The sequence below is a fragment of the Dermacentor albipictus genome, chromosome 1 (assembly GCF_038994185.2).
Source record: "Dermacentor albipictus isolate Rhodes 1998 colony chromosome 1, USDA_Dalb.pri_finalv2, whole genome shotgun sequence".
NCBI lineage: Eukaryota > Metazoa > Arthropoda > Arachnida > Ixodida > Ixodidae > Dermacentor > Dermacentor albipictus.
This window is the reverse complement of record NC_091821.1, coordinates 447,042,537-447,061,390: the sequence shown is the minus strand read 5'-3', so window position 1 is coordinate 447,061,390 and position 18,854 is coordinate 447,042,537. Positions and strand designations below refer to the sequence as shown.

General features: G+C 43.7%; 1 protein-coding gene across 2 annotated transcripts in view; it reads left to right on the top strand.

Moving 5' to 3' along the window:
• Positions 1-18,854, top strand: part of LOC135915328 (neural cell adhesion molecule 2-like) — a 182,612-nt gene that overhangs the window by 121,727 nt on the left and 42,031 nt on the right. For both annotated transcript variants that reach the window (XM_065448364.1, XM_070532336.1), the window contains exon 4: positions 3,667-3,777. In XM_065448364.1, the coding sequence (XP_065304436.1) occupies positions 3,667-3,777 (111 nt within the window). The remainder of the gene's footprint in view (positions 1-3,666; positions 3,778-18,854) is intronic.

The window sequence follows — 18,854 nt, the reverse complement described above, 5'->3', positions numbered from 1 at the left end:
CAAATGCATGATGGTCTCGTTCTGTCTACAATAAGCTGGAAGATGTGTGGCGCCTAAAGCGTTCCCTCATTGTTAGACTGCCATGAAGACATTCGCTTGTGGTACGGACATGACACGTCTGCAGCTGATTGGTAATCAGTGCACAACAGAGGCGGCCACGGCGCCACTTAATAAATGGCGCTATGCCCAGATAAGCTTTCCATGGCAAGACTTCCTAACAATCGCACGGAGCTGATAGAGTCTGCATAGCACTGATATAACTATGGGAAAGCCAGAAGCATCTCCAAAAGTTTGTGAGCAGCCTTAAGTAAGGTCAACTCATGCCGCTATTGTACACCTAGGCAATTATCCATTATTTAGTTATTTGCTTGATTGAGTTCATCGTACTAAACCGGCACTGGGACTGTGCGAGACATTGTAGTGAAACGCCCCGGAATAATGTGCACAATTTATGTTTTAGAACGTGCTCCCATAAATGTTTGAAACCAGCATTTTCGCACTCCGCTCCCCACCAGAATTATGCCGCCATAGCCGCCGATCAACCCCAAAGCCTCGGGGTTCAGCAGCACAATTACATTATTATTCAGCCACGCTTAGAAGACCAAAGAAAAAGCTGTTGTGAAATGCCAAATGGGAAGCGTTTCAGCGACAGTCACACAAGGAAGCCCCGCTACCCCGATTCGAACAGTGGCGGAAAAAGAAAAGGTGAATTACTTCATACCTATGGTGCCTCAGGTAACGTTCAGCGTTCGCATTCAAATACCAGTTCGAACAGCCTAAAATGGGGAGAACTAAATACCAACTCAGTATTTTGCCGAGCATGACCGCCAGATGCGGTTACGTTTGAGAAGAGGCTGTCAAGACACTCATCGAAGCTTCTGGAAGTAGCCTTTTACGCCTTGTACACTAATGCACACTAAGCAGGAATGATTGCGATTGGCACATTGCCTTTGAGCAATCTATGTGACAGAAAGTATAACGTCAAAATTGATTTACGGCCCCACGTATAAAGGAAATAGGCAGCAATATTTTATTTGCCCTTTCGATAAAATTTTCTTAAACCCCAACTTGTTCAGCCGCATATACTCGAGCACCCACTGTGGTGCAATTGAGATCATCGCTGAGCACGAGTGAATAAATGGTGGCTTTTGGTGCCCGTGGGGTTGTAGCGTTCAGAACAATGTAGCGGGTGCAGTTTGAGGCAACATCAGCCGCAATCATACGTTGTTGGAATTGTAACACTAGTGTTCCATGCATTTGGTGCAATAAATTACGCGAAATGCTTAAATTTATTCCGGACATCTCCACTACCCTGTTTGTAATAGGTGTTGTGTTTCCTCGAGTAAATAAACTCGGGCACTCAAGAAACTCGCTGAGCTTTGGGGGAATTTGAATCTTGCTGGTGAACACAAACAGTCATGGTGTAGGCGCGTCGTAACAGATGTGATCGTGTTTTAATAGTATTAACTGTATTTGGGAATAGCTTCGTCCTTAGAGATGGTGCTAGATACCTCTCTGACATGGTATAATCGTGCTGAAACCTATGGTCATAACAGAAATAACGATGAGAACAAAAAATACTGTGACCTTATTTTTAAAGTTGTCTGAGATTACACTGTTTAAAACGCCCCATGGGCTTTTGATTGCTGTCTCGATGTCACTGTTCTATATATTCGTGCAGGCATCTTAAGTATCATGGGGTTTGTTGCGCTTCGTAACTCACGGTAATGGATTAAAAGCCACAGCGAAAAAAATGGAGGAGGAGGAGGAGGAAAGTGAGGACAACTCTAAGACAAAAGTCTGAGGTCTGCTCATTGCTAGGGCAGTGCGGTTGGGAACACAACTTTTGGTTTAGCGCTGTTGTTGGCAGAAGCGAAAACAGTGGTAACAACATATATTGCGGAAGCCGCTTAAAGGTTTGCCATGACATGCACGTCAAGACTTCGGCATTTTTATCAAGTGAGGGGCTAGAATTTTTTTGATCGCGCACGTCGATGGCCGTACCACTTACGCAATGATATCACATTTCTTCCACATTGTCTTGCTTTGCTTCATAACTTGCGATTCCTTTATTTGTTCCCCTTCAAGAATATTGCTATGTTGCTTCCATGACGCTAATGTATAGCTCGCCAATCTCACATACAAAAACAAAGTATTCCAAAAGTCATCGTTGTACCTGTCGCCTTGTGTGCCCTCGTCTGTCGTTCGGGCTCTTAATTTGTCACCTTAAATTAATTGCTGCTCCTCGGTTTTATTGATGTGCCCTCTTCTTTGTCATTGCCGCGATTTCCCCCAGTTTTCTCGCCATTAGTTTAATTAGCGACGTCCCTTTGCTCGCGTCGTCATAACGATGCCTTTTTAAGTAACCTGCGTAAGTAGGAGCCGTGGTATTTTAAGCACTGTGCCTGTAAAGTGCACATTCGCAAAATGTTAGGTGAACCTATTACACGTGTGATGTTCCTATGGTATTAGATGTAGTTGGAGACGACAATACGACAGATAGGTCGCACTCTATAATAGAGAGGGCTCGCTACGTAAGTGCTCAGTGAAAAATTAAATAGTTACAAAAATGTATCTAGAACTGCATAATGCTGTTAATCTTGATTGTTACAGAGAATTCCACTTCCGAATAGATAGACCGTGCCTCTAGCCTGACAGACTCTGCTGCTTGCTTTGTTGCTTTCGGCGAAAGTCTGAAACTTTTCAGACAATAGCCTCAAAATGTGCCGGTTGTCTAAATTGTGTGCTTTTTTTATTTCTTTGAAGTATGGAAGGGCACATCGGTTGTCCTGAACCAAAGGATCACCTCGGCCATTTTATGGCCATAAGAGTGAATACTAGTTGAGTGACCTTGATAATAATTGCAATTCTGTTGCGTGGATTTAGATTAATTATTTCAGAATGATCGTTGGTGCAAGAAGTTCGAGTTTATAAGCAAGGAGACACCTATTTTCATGACTTCTTCTTGGCATACAAAAACACTTGACAAATCACATGTTTATGGGGTGTATATGAAGATCTACAACTGTTACGATAGTACTTTTGGACACAAATTTGTGGACTGCCAACAGCAGACTTATTATAGCCATGCAAGCGTAAGATACACTTTACTATTACTATAGAAAGGAGCACATATACTGCAGACGTTGAACCAGAAACGCAGTAATTTTCTACTGACACATTAAACATCTCTTCTGGAATAAAGTACGAAGAGCTGAGTTGTCTTGACGAATAAAAGAGATTTCTCAGAGGAGCTATTGAGCGACTATCACGAAAATAGTTCAAAAATAGCGCAGAGCAACTATAAAGCTCATGTGCGAAAAGAAAATAGAACGAAACGAGAGCTAATAGAGAACAGCTCGCACTGAATTGCAAGCGGGGAATCCAATTAACGAGAGAGCAGCTCTCTTAACACCCTCTTTCCGACCACCGATTCCTTCTGAACGACTCACTTCACGCATCACCGAGAGGGTGCACCGGCGTCGAGTGGCAATCGTGTCGGCTTGTTTTCCGCCTCATTCCAGCGTCGCGCACCGTCGGCTCGGACGACGGCTTTGGATTCTGTTTTGCTCGCTTGCTTGTCCTCTTTCGTTTCGCCTTTTATGGCTTTTTCGTGTGCGTGAGGCCTGTCGTCGTTTATTTTCGTCGCTCGCTGTCTGCACGCAGTACCTCCCGAGCCACCTGTGATCATGGACACCCAAGGCAATGTTCTGTCGGGAAAAATCGGCCCTTTCAACGAGAGCAGCCGACTGAGCCTAATGTGCGAAGTCCGAGGCGGTAAGTGGTGGGTTTCTGCTTTCCGACCCAGATAAGGCAACGTCAGTACGTTGAATTAGGACTTTAAGAGGTTACACGACAGAGGGCTACTGAGGCTAACCTAGCAGCAATAATGGCTTATGGCATCAGACGGCCAGCGTTCGGTTTCTACTGACGCGCTTGCGCAGTCTTTCACTGCTTAGCAGTGCCGAATGAGCGTCGACTTGTCGGCATCATCGAGAATAAACCCACGAGCACAATATTCATATGGAGTACAGGTATCCGTCTTATAGGCTCTCCTAACATGCGCGACATAGACCCTTCCTAGCATAAGGCGCGGACATGCCAGCCGGACGACACTGGTGCGGTACTGTTCAAGAATCTGAAGGTTGTACTTAAGTCTGGTGTATAACTTCACGATAGTCTCTGCCTTCAATGTGGAATGTATTTTGTATGTTAGAATGCGTTTTGAATTTGCAAAAAAAAGAAAAACATAGATAGGTTGCCCAGCAGTAATGTAAACAGGTTTCCTTAACTGTCTTTCTACATAACTTTTATCCATGTCTAAAGCAGTACTCGCCCAAATATATATTTTTGGCACGAGGTAAAATTTTAGGTTGCCTAATCATATTTAATGCAATCTTGTATGTTGTTATGCATCTACCCCTTTCCATATCTAGATTAGTCTACATTAAGCAAGTCTACTAAATCAATTGGTCTATTGATCAATGAATATTCTCACTAAGAATTTCAGACCCTTTCAGGGATAGGTAGGTAGAAACCAATACAACGCAACGGTAGCATGCGTGTGCAATTGGGAGAAAAGACTAAGAAAGCGCATATAAGTGGCGTCTGTGCTGAAATCTCCTAGTAAACTCAGATCAGGGTTTCAAATAGGGTTAGAAAAGAGAATCATTAAGTTAGGCAACCAGAGAAGCGTTCGCTTTGTCTTCGCCACAGTGGCGAAACAGTTCAGAAAATAAAAGAAATAGAAGAAAAGCTTCCATGTACTGAAGAGAATGAGCAGTAGAACGTCTAATTCTTGCGAAGGCATGTCGATTTAGAAAACAGCAGGAGCGCTGGAATTACTCTCTGTGGCATCCATCATGATGTGGTCGTGCTGCCCCCGACATGTTTGACTGTAAATTGATTCTAGGTCGTAGTTGATTAATGATGTTCGCTAGGAAAAGGTTGCGAAAAGAAGTTCGGGGCTCTGTTGGTGGTGCCTCACTGTAACGAGCACGCAGCAACAATACAATACCAAATGCTTCTTCCCTTGGAGTCGTGACCGAACTTTGGAATAACGGTTGATCTGTCGGGGAAGCTCAGTGGCTATGGAGTTGCGTTACTCGGCACGAAGTCGTGGGTACGATCCCAGCCGCGCCCTCTACGGCCATACTCCAATGGGGGAAAGAGATGGTGCCCGAATACAAAAACGCTCGTCTATCTTGCATTTGGTGCACGGTAAGCAATTTCAGGTGGTAAACATTGATTCGGAGCCCCACTACGGCGAGCCTCGCAACCCAATGCGCTGTTTTAAGACGTTAAATTCCTCTATTCAGTTTTGAAATGCAGGAGTTAATGGAGCTTTATCAGCCTTTAGTGCGATGCATAATTTTTCTGCCGGCTCACCCCGGCAATCTTGAGGAGTGCAGGTGGATTGGTCAGCGTCACAAGACACTACGAATCGGAAAATATATCAGGAGCATGCGCAGTGAGGTCCTGCAGCCATTATGGCAAAGCGAGAGGTGGTCGTCATTCTCTAGAGCGCGTGACTCATGTTGGCCACGGCCGCCGCCTTTCGATGGGGGCGAAATGCGAAAACACTCGTCTACTTAGATTTAGCTGCACGTTAAAGTACCCCAGGTGGTCAAAATTTCTGGAGTCCTCCAATACAGCGTGCCTCACAATCAGAAAGTGGTTTTGGCACGTCAAACCCCAGAATTTAATTTAGTTACTGACCCATGTCGCTTATGCGCTGGCGCTTTGTCTTCATCAGCCTTATGCAGGGGTAATGGATCGTTCCTATTGAAGAGTGGTTAGGAATAAAAGATCCTCTAACGGTACCCATCGCGGTGGCATTAGCGGCTATGGTGTTGCACTGCTAAGCATGAGGTCGCGGGATCAAATCCTCGCCGCTGCAGCCGCATTCCGGTGGGGGCGAAATGCAAAAACGCCCATGTCCCTTGCATTGGGGGCGCGTTAAAGGTCCCCTGTCGGTAAAAAGTTCTTCCGAGTCCCGCACTATACGGCGTGCCTCATAATCAAGTCGTGGTATTCGCACTGAAATGTCAGAATTCAAGCCTCCAATAGTCGCGCTCGGGCAACGTTAGAATGCTCGTCTGAAGCAGCTATCACACTCAGCTACATGACGAGGCCTGCTTCGATATAGATAATATATACATAATAAAGCCTGATTATCACAGCAAGATCCCGCTCCCATCTTCAGGTCTGCCGCGAAGACGAAACACAGGAAATTGCGACTCGGGAAAACTGCTTTATTGTCGCAACTCTTTCATTTGACCTCAAACAGTAAAACAACTTCTTTTTTTGCGCTGGAGTGGGCATAAAAATAGAAGGCAACGCTTTTTAATAATTCACCATACATAAATTGCCGTTTTCTCTCATTTTTCTCTCATTTTTCTCTCATTTCTCTCAAGCTAAACATCGGGCTAGTTTATTTAGCGCTACGAAGGTAGAAACACGTAGCGTCTAGCTTTAAAAAGAAAAGTAAACAGAAGTACCAGAGAAGCGAGTGCTGGTCGAGAGCCGAGTTGCGGAATGGAAATTTCGGAGTTTGAATGATTCTGAAATCATTCCCAATTATGAAACAAAATGAATTGAAATTGAATGATGGCGCTAGTGCATAAGATGAAATGTGAATGGGATGAGATCGCGAGATTTCGAAATGTAGGTGGAAAAGAATGCGCTCACAGTCTTGGCGAGCTAAATGTTGGTTTTAATTTATTCTACAAAACTTGTAAATTTGCCAATTGGACTGCACTAGACTTGTTAAGTTTATGATATTTCTCAATTTTTCCTCAATACTGTCCCTTTTAGCATCTACCTATAGGTGAATATCTTTGCCACGGTAAATACAAAGGACACGGTATTCCACACATGCATGCTACATTTCTGAAAACCCGTAAGTATTCCTGCCTTAAAAGATTGAATTGCATTTAAAGAGAACCACTACTATTTAACTTCTTTCAGCGCTGACCAGGTGACGCCGTGAAGCTTCTGGAATCCAAATGCACGTCTTTTGCCATTCGTCGCGCGGTTGGAAAACTAATGTGTTTGCAGTTATCGCAAGATGAACCGGTGACAGAGCGTGCCTTTTCTGCGGCTTCTCTTATCAGAAGAGCACATTATAGAGAGAACATGTCCCTTATCGGAGAGATGTTACTGGTCATAATCTTACTGGAACTGCTATGCGTCCTTCAGTTTTAGTTGTTTATTCTTTCACGCAACACTTTAGACCCTTTTGCTCCAGTGCCTGTGCCATGAATATTGTATGCATCATCTACCTTTTTCTAATTTCTAATTTTTCAACAGACTGTTCTAAATAATTCATATAGATTGTATATAAAAGCAATAAAGAGGTTTCACATTTCTTTTATCGCTGACCATGCTTGTTGAGATGTTTTATGTATATTTTGATTTGTGCTGTAGTGTCACGTAATTCTTTGGCTAGCCCTATGGCACGTGTCATTGTATGTGGGCTAGTCATGTTGTATGTGGGCTAGGGAAGCAAGCTTTCTAGAGTACGGCTAGTCTATTGGCCAGGCATGTGCTCTACGCTCGCAGTGTTCGTCCAATTCATCTTTTAAGGGCTAATGCTACAGTTGGCACAGCACATAGGAACAGATAGTTTGACCAAACAGGAAATTGAGATAAGGCCCTTTCGAAAAAATAATGCATTATAATAAGATAACCGGCCACAACATGTTTCGGAGATAACCGGCCACGAAGCCTGTTTGTTCTTGTGTGATATAAATAGTTTGTAACATTACTATGACGTAGTCAAATAAAAAAATATATTATTACTACGCACACAACGCAAGCAGTAAACAATTGTAGAAACAGCATTTCATTTAATGCAACAGGATGAATGACTGCATCAGTTCAGTCACTCCAGGAGTGGGAATGGTCCGACTCTCACTATTCCTAGAAGTCCTAAAACTAAATAGCCACTCTTCGGAGGGGAGTCGGAATGGAATGAAGGAGCCTACTCTGCAACATTGGTCACTAGACAGTAACTTCTGCTTTATTGAAGTAAACGCCAGGAAGATGTGTGCCGTCGTTCTCGTACGAGGGCTTCGTACCTCCCCTATTACAGAGCCTGCTCTTCTGTTAGGAAGGCCCTCGCCTTTAGATCTGCATCAGACACAGAAGATCAAGTAAAAAAGAAACCATTCTGGACTATTATCTATACCACGCTAAGATGTTCTCAAGGGTACAGACGACGCAAGTGTGCAGGCAAGCTTTCCATTGCTTAAACGCTATTCTTAGGCGGTTTCTTTGATGCTTTTTCAGCCGCACAGGTGCTAGCCATTAGGATAGTAATGGCCTATCCGTACTGAAGTAGGAGACGGGCTCGCTATTGTTTATAGATCGACCTCTTTAGTGAAAACGTGGTCGATGACACCGTAACGTCACGTAGTGGGCACTTGATGTGTTGTGCTTAGGATGACGCCATGTTCCATGTAACGGGGGAACCTCTGGTTGTACGGGTTCGATCAGTTGCCGGCTCCTTCGAAAGAGCCCCGGCGAGGGCAATTCTGTGGATTGTGGCCGAATAGAACATCCAAGAGCGAGGGGAGTATGCTCAGACGAAGAAGCGTGACGACCATCGGATGACGACGCTAGAGTGAGGGCGATGGTATGACGACAATGGTCTGATGACGATGGCTTGAGGACAATGGGATACCGATGCCAGTCTGATGCCGACGCTGTGACGAAGACGGTATGACGACGATGGTGTGGCGAAGCGAATGGTGGAGCTAGAATGACAACAATGGCATGATGACAATGAGATGACGACGAGGGTGTGTCCACAATGGCGTCACGACAAAGGGATGGCCAAAGGTGAAACGTGAGTGGGCAACGTGATATGCGCCTGGACAGTTAACGGAAAGATTAGTACTGCACTTTTGCTAATTAACGACACGCATAACCCGTCTAGCTATGTCTGCAGCATCCCAACTAATTCTGCAATGACTGGTGTCGTGAATGTACATCATTTGCGGATGTAAAAAGTGCCATATTGTCAGCATAAACCTAAACATGTACTTCTCGAGACAAATGAATTGTACTCAGCAAAATGTTAAATAGGATATGGGAAAGAGCGGCACCGTGTGGTACGCTTCCTGTCTGCTTGTGTTTAGACGTCGAAATACCGCGTTGGTAACAATAAAACTCTCGATCCCTCATAAATTCATTCATGCAAGTGGTTATATACTTCGGGAAATATTCGTGGACCGAAGCTCATTGAATAGAATATAAGATTCTACAGAGTCGCCGACTTTTGTTACATCTCGCGTCACCAAAGCTGCGTACTCTCGTTTGCGGCGAGCAAGTTTAGTGCGGCTCTCTAACTCTACATAGGCGCACCATAAGGAGTGGCCGGGACGAAATTCAACGTGACAAAGGCTGAGAAGTGTATCATCCTGCATAAAATTTGTTATACGGCCTGAACAACCTTTTCTATTAATTTGATGACATTGGAAGTAAGAGAAATTGGTCTCATGTTGTTGAAGTCAAGTAGAGCTGGTTTTTATTTAACAGAGGAATAATTTAAGCTGCTCTCCACTCTCTTGGAAGCCATGAACTTTTGGGAAAGAAATTCACTATATTTAGTAGCTCCTGAGGCGTGTAATCAAACAAAACTTTCAGCCTTTCTGCTGTATTGTCATCTGGACCTGGGGCTGACGCCGGTTACGGTCTAATAATGCCTTCGAACTCTGTCGCTGTTACTTCTACAAAGTCACCTCCTGGGGGAGGTTTCATTAGTCCTACCGGCAATATATGCTTAAAGCGTTGCGCAAGTCTTTTAGCAATTTTCTCAAGTGACTCTGATAATTATTTGATTGATAAAACGACAGAGTTGATATTCACGGGCGCCGGTATAACTATACGGGACTGAATAAATTTTAACAAGGCCTTTTTATTGCTACACATCGAAAGATATGTGTAATGCTTGGAGTCATAATCCTCCTTAACGTTTGAGACTGTTCGCTTAAATGTAGGAGCTAAATATGTACAATAAGCCCCATTAACAGGACGTTGCTTACATAAAAGATTTTTTCGACGCAGCTTTTCGACGTTTAAAATCTCGCTCGCTGCCAGAATTCCCCCAGGGATAATATGATCCGCCCTTAGTGGATTGTAAAAAAATTGAGCGTTCTTGTTGATTGTTGGTGTATTGAACGCAGGCTCATTGCTTTAATATCCCTCTGCATGCCCTCCTGAGCGTTTAAAGGTTACTTTAATGAATTTAAGAATTTTGCACAAATAACAAACGTGCACACATGGCTATGAAAGCTAGCTAACGGGGCAAGCAGTTCATAAATTTTAGGGAAGTGATGACTGTTAGTTCTGGAATCAACAGTCTTCCAAGAGGTGAAAGAAATGCTCGTGGTAGCAAACGTAAGATCTACGGCAGATCGCGACTGGTCCCGAACAGTAGGATGTTCTCTTGAATATAAGCAAGTGAAATATTGGACAAAACCCAATCCCACAAGCATTATAAAGTGTCCCTTCGGAAACACCATGATACATGATGAGAATTAAAATCGCCCACTAGTATGACGTTCTTCTGACTGCAAGTGATAGAGGTATCGAGATAACGGGTATCTTGCACTTGAGCGGGGAAGTACGTGTTAATTATAAAAGAAGGCATGCAATGAGGAAGTATCATATCCAATGCTAATATGTCACAGTCTGGCGACATTATCAAGTATGCTAGACTAGCTTTATGACAGATATTTGATTATACAAAAATAAACTGAACCACCACCTCGAGAAAGGCGATCCAATCGATAATATCGGAAATTTGTTAGATGGAAAGTCTGACCACCAGCAGGCAAAGTTTCCTGCAAAATAATATCTCGAGAATATTTAGAAGATACAATAAAATTGTTACAGCGGAAAGTATGGTACGACAGTTCCACTAAATTGCTGTTAAACGTCCAAGCAATAAATACGAGCAGCAGAGAGTGCTTGGTCTAAAACGCTCTTTTTTAAGAAGTGTTGCTTAGTCGGAATATTTCTCACGTACTTTGTTGCCTTGGAGTTGGTAGAAGAGCTATGTTTTTTCTCTGTCGGTGACCTTGCTCATTTAAGAGACCGGGGGTCCACATCTACATCTAGACTTTCCATTCCATCTATATTGGAGAGACAGATGTGGTCAACTTTCTCGGAAGTTGATGGATTTGATGAATGATTATTAGTCAATGGTTGCGCATTCGATATTTCAATAGGTGGACTCCGCGCTAGACTCAGTACCTGATTCTCAATGCTGGCTGTATTATTAGGTTGAAGCCACGGAGCTATCTGTGAGAACATCACCTGAACAAGGGAGTCGGTGAGATTTGTCACGATGCGCTCCATTGCTTTCTCCAACGCTTCTTCTACGGAAGCGGCAACAGTCTGAGAGATTGACTTTTCATACACACTGTTTGACGGGCCGTTATTGCAGCATACCCTTGAGTCCTGCTCTGAATTTTTTTCAATGGCCTCGTGACGACAGCACCGATGTGAATCAGTTACTTCGAGGATGTGCACTTCTCTTGATCTTGCAGGGCAGTTAGGCTCAGCTGTAGGGTGAGTACCTCTGCAGAGGCAGCAGGACTTATTTAGGGAAGGAATGTCTTTTGAATTGTATTTTGAGTTTTCTCCACAAATCCGGTATCGTGTGTTGGACCTGCAAGCTTTTATGGATTGCTCAAACCGCCAACATTTTCGACGCTGAAGGACGCGGTGGGATAGAGGCTGTACTTGGTATATATATATATATATATATATATATATATATATATATATATATATATATATATATATATAAGATCACGTTCTCGTGACGCCTGCGGCAAAAAAAGACGTTCCACGTACGCCGCCAAGGTCTGTGAGTGGGGGCGCTGGCTAACACTCCCAGGGTTCTACTAGTACACATAAATACCCAAAAAAGTGGATGGGGAAACGCCGCCGCGGTAGCTCAATTGATAGAGCATCGCACGCGACATGCGAAGGTTGTGGGTTCGGTTCCCACCTGCGGCAAGTTGTTTTTTCATCCACTTTAATTTCCATTAATTTATCATTACTTTATTTCATTTATTAAGCACATGCAATTTCCCCTATGTTGTACTTGGTGTCAGTGTTTGTTGGCTTCTCATTGTATGACTATATATATATATATATATATATATATATATATATATATATATATATATATATATATATATATATACCAAGTACAGCCTCTATCCCACCGCGTCCTTCAGCGTCGAAAATGTTGGCGGTTTGAGCAATCCATAAAAGCTTGCAGGTCCATAGAGGCTGTACTTGGTATATATATATATATATATATATATATATATATATATATATATATATATATATATATATATATATATATATATATATATATATATATATATATATATATATATATATATATATATATATATATATATATATATACAAGTGTCCATGCCTTGATTTCCGATGGGCGGTTCACGCCAGCAAATGTCGCAATCAATGTTTCTGTGGGCATGCGCTTATTATTAACCACACGGCTGAAACAATACCCAGAAATCACACCTGCCGCTGAAAACATTTACAAAATTCCCGTTGGACATCGACCTATGTCGACACCGCTGACAAGACTTTTGGTGCATGCAAGGTGATGAGGAATGAAACTGCTCACCGGATGTATCGCAAAAACATCACACTTCAGTAAATCTTGAACACAAGCCTGGTCTGACGAACAGCAAAGAATTTCCCCTCGGCCAAAGTGTCGAACCTCGGTGATTTGTTGAAAATTCGCCCAGGCCATCCGGAGTAGTTTGAATTGCCTTGAGATTCATCATGCGAATCACTCCGAGATCACTCGGTACCAAAGCCACAGGTACGCTGGCCATCCCACTGTGTAAGGAAAAGCTACACCGGCAAATCACAGGGAGGAACAGAGGCCGACCAGGAAGAAGCCTCCTGGTCTGGCGATGAGTGAGACATTGCAAAGAAATAGTATATAACTATGGTAAGTAAACAGATATTGGAACAAACGGCCAAAAACAATTAGGTAAAGGACAAAGAGCAAAAGCAAACCCACCAGTTACTTGACCAGAACCAGCGTTCCATGCAGGAAGCAGGAGCCGCCTTGAGTGCCTTCAGTGTGGTCTTCAATCTTCACAAGCGAATACGACTCGCACTTCTTTCTCTAAAGCTGTAAATGATATTGCTCTCTCGCAAAAGCGAATTTTCATTCCAACAAACGCCACATGACAAAGTGTGTGGCTTCATGCTCTTTATATAGTCAACCTTCCTGCGCGTTGCCCCTTCACGTGACGGTCGAAAGTGCATTTTTGGTTGGCCGGGTCTGACGCGCTGCGAAGCTTCAGTATATTTCTCGGATTTTGTAATACCCTAAGCATAACCCACATGCGTAAAGAAAGCCGCGTTAATTTCAAATTGTCTGAGAAAGGCATTGTCTTTTTTGACCGATGAGTATGTTATCTATAACTAGTAGCGGCCAGTTTAGCTCCCGTCGTTACAAGGCGAGCGATTATTTCCTACCCGTTTGCGCTTTAATTAGCCTAATGAATACTGTCCGTGTCAAAGGGGACAGATCTAGATTTATAACCAAGGCGGAAATAGAGTGCCCATGGTACGGTCGTCACGAATTCCCAATGGTTTCATTCCATCCACGCACGCCAATACGAATATACTGCGACAGCACTGATAGCGTGAAGCAAAGCTTTCGTGTTCACTTCGATGTACAAGTGTTTCGTCACGTTAGTAGACAGCAGCGAAAGAGCAAACCATCGTTCGTCGCGCCAGCCTTGTCGTGATCGAGAGAGACGAATCGTTCAGGTCTTTCGCAAGAACGAAACGTATAACGTGTACTTTGCACAGACTCAGCGCATGCGGTCGTTGCAGTATTATACGCGTCACAGTCCGTTGTGTTCACTCCGCTCTTGCCTTTTCCATTCACTACCTTACACCGCCTAAACGCCAGGAAACTTATCTCGCCACTTTACACACCCGCCCAAACACACACACACACGCTCACACGAACTCGAGCGCGCCAGCCAGTCTGGCGCGCCAAAAGCGCATGCATGCTTCGGCAGCGAGCCCGCTCCCATCGGTGACGGATTGCGCCGTCTCGCAGAAACACGGCCGCGCATAATCAGGCACCGTGTAATCAATGGCCCCGCGATTATGCCGCAGTGGACACGGGCGCTGTCCTCGCCCATGTCGGCCGTGCGTGCCGCCGATGCCCCCACCGTCGACGGGGTGTGCGGGATACCAGGTGTTCCCAAGCTGGTCGCAGCCATGGAGATTCGTACTCACATTTGTAGAGGGAAATATGGCTCTACAATCATTCACCCACCCTGCCAATTATGAGTAGTACGCGGATAATTCCACAATTTAACTCGGCTTTCGCCACAAAGCAAGTTGTGGCTCCTTTCGTTGTCTAATGCGCGCGAGCGCAATGCGGGTGGGTAAAGTGTTCGCAAAGTTGGGAACATATACAGCGAGGAAACTGGACGTTATCCCGATTATCCTATCAAATAGGAAGCTGTAGCTTGCCCCCCGTTTCTCCGCCGCTTCAGAACGCGGTTTTATTTAGGCTACCTGTAAATACGGCCATTTTCAAGCAATGTTGTACATGTTATGAAACTGAAGGGCATATGCAATGTGCTCTTACTGATGCCGTAGCCAGGGGCTTTTATTAGATTGTGAGGTGTGTTCCCCCATGTTTCGCGGTTGTCCTCTGCGGATGTTTGAAGCAGTGGGCGATCCTAAACCATGTGTAGCAGGGTGTCTCGGACGTCGCAGAGAGTGCATGGGTACGAATACTGCGTAGGATATAGTCGGCGATTGATTATTACGTGTACGTATTGTATTTGTCTGTAGGGCACTGAGTTTTTCTAATCCTTCCAACGCTAGCCCGTGCTTGCGCGTGCCAGCGGCACCTGCCTCGCGTAGGCACGAGCGTCTGCGTAATTCTGATTTGACGACAACGCTGCTGCTGTTACAATATAAGACATTACATTGTTGCTTGCTTACGGGGTATGGGCAATTTCTGGTGATATTTTACGCATCATTAATTTTTTGCGTTACTGGACTAGACGCAGACGAAGCGCTACTGGCATTGGCGCGCCACCGCGCCTCCTATGCGTACGAGGAGGGGCTTTCCTGCCGAACTTTGGAGCCCAAGATGGTAGACCTTGGCGCAACTCTGGCATATACCGTAACTCTATATCAGCGCCAATTTCTTTCTAGGGATGGGCGTCATAAATGTAAATCGCACACAGAACGAAGGGATGACGTCCCGCTCCTGTTTGTACGCCCTCCGCCCTGATATCCCCTCCCTGATAGCCCCGACATAGCCATCTCGTCGCCTGATATGAGCTCATCTGCCATTGTCATTCCTTGACATCCCCAAATCTGGATGGGCATCGGGATGAGGGTGGGGATGTTACCGTGTGCTTTCTATTGTTGACCTGCATATATGCAACGAAAAGGAAAAAAATAGAAGTGGCTCTTTTCGTGGCAAATATGAGTCACGTACAGCTGAGTAAACTAACATGTTGCGCCATCGTAGGAGAGTGTCATATCTGGCTTTGCATTGTAAACTAAATATTGTCTAATTTTCCAGGCGGGTTTACATACCACGAGGAAATGCTTCAGAATTAAGTGAACATTACTCCTGTGCAGATACTGCGTAGCAAAAGAAATACAACTGGATGGCGAAATAACATAAGATGGTAAAAATAAAGAACAACTCGAGCTTTCCAGTATCATTTAAGCATAGCCTCCATGGACTCCTGCATTGCACTCCTTGTGAATCATATTTGCGGCCACTTTGCACGGTCACTGCCATTTAGTAGTAATCAATATATTCCATATACGTCCTATTGACCTGCAGCCCCATTATCCACACTTAGTATTCAATAAATCATTCAATCAATGAATTGACTTTCAAATCTCCAAATGAATTGATGATATAAAGCTACAATGGAAGGAGGCTACCAGCCTGGCAACACACCAACCGCAGTTGCTCAGTGGCGGTAGGTGTCTGCCACTGAGCGCGAGGTCATCGGTTGGACTTCCGGCCTCAGCGGCCGCAGTGCCGGTACACGGCGAATGCAAATATACCTGGGTAGATAAAATAGGGTGCGAGGAAATAAAAATTTAGGTGGCCAAAATTAATTTGCCGCCTCACACTCCAGCGTCTGTCGTAGCCCCAGTATTAGGTTGGGAAGATGAAGGTTTACCTCAGGAACTCCTATTTAGATACGTGGGAAGGAAGAAAAGCTGATGCTTGCCTACTATCGCGCGCAATTTGATGGGATTCGCTGCATTTTAAAAATATTGTCAGAATCCACCGAATCAAATATTTCATATAGGCCAGCATATATTTTTAATATTGAATAATCCGAAATTAAAAAGAAAAAGGATATTCAGACATCAAGGTTACAAGTGTACCTTAATAATAATAATAATAATAATAATAATAATAATAATAATAATAATAATAATAATAATAATAATAATAATAATGCACGAAGAAACGATACCACAGTTTCGTAAGCGGCACCTACTGCGATACTTAAACGAACAAAAGTGACGTGCCCTACATCTCTTTTAAATATATCACTAGTTTCTCAGTAGAACCATCGCGAAACCTTCCTTAACATTATAACCGTTTGACATAAAATGTAATGTATCATGTTTGTGCGCTTCAGATCTTCTAAGAACTGCAGTCTACATAACTGCGCTAGCTACACTATTTGATCCAGATTTGTGATTTTGTAAACCTTGTGTTGTTTTATGTTACCGATTTAGGGCGACTCATATATAGGCCATATATACAAATTTCGGGCATGCCGTCCGTAGAACTAAGCTTGCGCTCTGAAATGCAGCAACTTTCACTGAAGTCGGTCAAGTGATTGGCTGTTAGGAGCAGTTACGTGTCGCATGCATTTCATTAGGGATGTAAGACTTGGTGCTGAGGTGAAGCTACCTCTTAACTCCATAGTTTGTTTTCAAAGGTTGCAAAGTTCAACTACCGCAGCCTATATACTACTGAATTTTACACGATGATCAAACTGTTTTTGGGCTTTACAGCGTTTTGTTGAATTATAGTATGGGCGAGTTACCACGAAGACGATATTTCACTCATTATTAGACGATGGCTGTCGTCTGGACCGGCTCGCTTAGGCAACACCACGCAGTGAACTCGAAGTGTCTTGCATATGACCACCGCCTTGGAGGATGTGTGAAAGCCAGGCGTGGATTTCAAGCAGTTCTTGGACACTCCGATAAATAAGCTTGGCCTTTCTGCACTTCACGAGAGAGATACATTTTTTACAGTATGAGAACGAACAATTTTTTTTCAACCACAGCAGGCTTGAAAGCAGGCGCAGAGCCAGACATTGTTGCAACGCCTGTACATAAATTATCGATGTAATAAATGCAAGACATTCGCGAGCAAGGCCGATTGTGATAACACTCACCAGAATTATCAGCAGCAGCCATTTGTGCAAACGATTTTCAAAGCGAGGTGTCCAATCATCATGAAGACCTTGAAGTTCTGAAGTTATACATGTGAAATGTTCTGAAAAAGCTTGCTTTTCAATTTCAACATTCTACCACAAATGAAATAATATGTAAAGGCCAGCCGTCCGTTGTCCTCAATAAGCAGCTGACCTTCTCTTGCTTCTGACAAGATAAGCACGCTTATTTCATGCGATATTACCCTGCAGGCTTCTACGCATCGTCGTCTCAACGATGACGAAATTTTGCTCGCGCTATTATTTAGCATAATATGATTATTCGATGGTTGTAACAGAGCCCACATTTTAGAAATGCAGTGAAAAGCGAATTTGCAGTGATCTGGACCTCATTATTGTCGGACGTATAATATGATGACAAAGTACCGTAGCTCTTGTACGTTGTTTATTTGTGCATTGTCGAACCTCGCTAAACCTCCTATTTCTTTTTCAAATTCTGAATGCAGTGTTAGGTTTAATTTGCGCTGCATTTACATAATTGAGCCACATAATTTCAGCCGCAATCACTGAAAAGTGAGGTATCACTATGCTGCATGGTAAAAAAAAAAAAAAAAAAACATTTTCGTTTCTCATTAGGCTACCATCTATAACCAATATGATAGGACAGCTGCACCAGTGCTTATGCTTTCATAATCGGCTTAGGGTCTCTGGAGCCTCTTGAGATCCGGGGGGAAATCTTTATACGTGTTGTTGGTTGGTTCTTTATTGATTTCCATTTACGCACAATAAATGGAGGAGGTAAAGCAAAAAGGCACACAGACGCGGTATTTTTCATGCCTGACTGAATCACTGATTGCTTCGGCCAGTTATGAACTGACGCGAGGATGACGTTTGCGATGCCCTCATGAGATTCGAAATTTCAATGCGCCTTTTCTACCCTAATATTTAGGTCGAGCCAGCAGCTAAAATGTCGTGGTTGGTGAAGCGTTGCCGGTTTGCTCAATGCTTGAGAAACACTCGTCGTTATGACAGCAGCGTGAATCGTTTAGGACGTTGCATTCACGGACACGATGCATCATCATGATTGACGATCATGGCCTTTGAATCATGAAGACCTTTGAATGACGATCATCACTGTTCACTGAAGGATGAAGACCACTCCCAGAGGTCTCTGATCACCTTTATATCCTGTCAGTCAAATCTTGTAGGGGGCTTGGGCTGTGTAATTTATGTCCGTCCTACGCTACAGATTTCTTTGTCTTGCAGCCATTATTTTTATTTATTAGAGCACCGGTTATCCGTGCGATGTATACACGACCTGCCATATTCCACATCTTCCTATTATAGGGAGCTAGA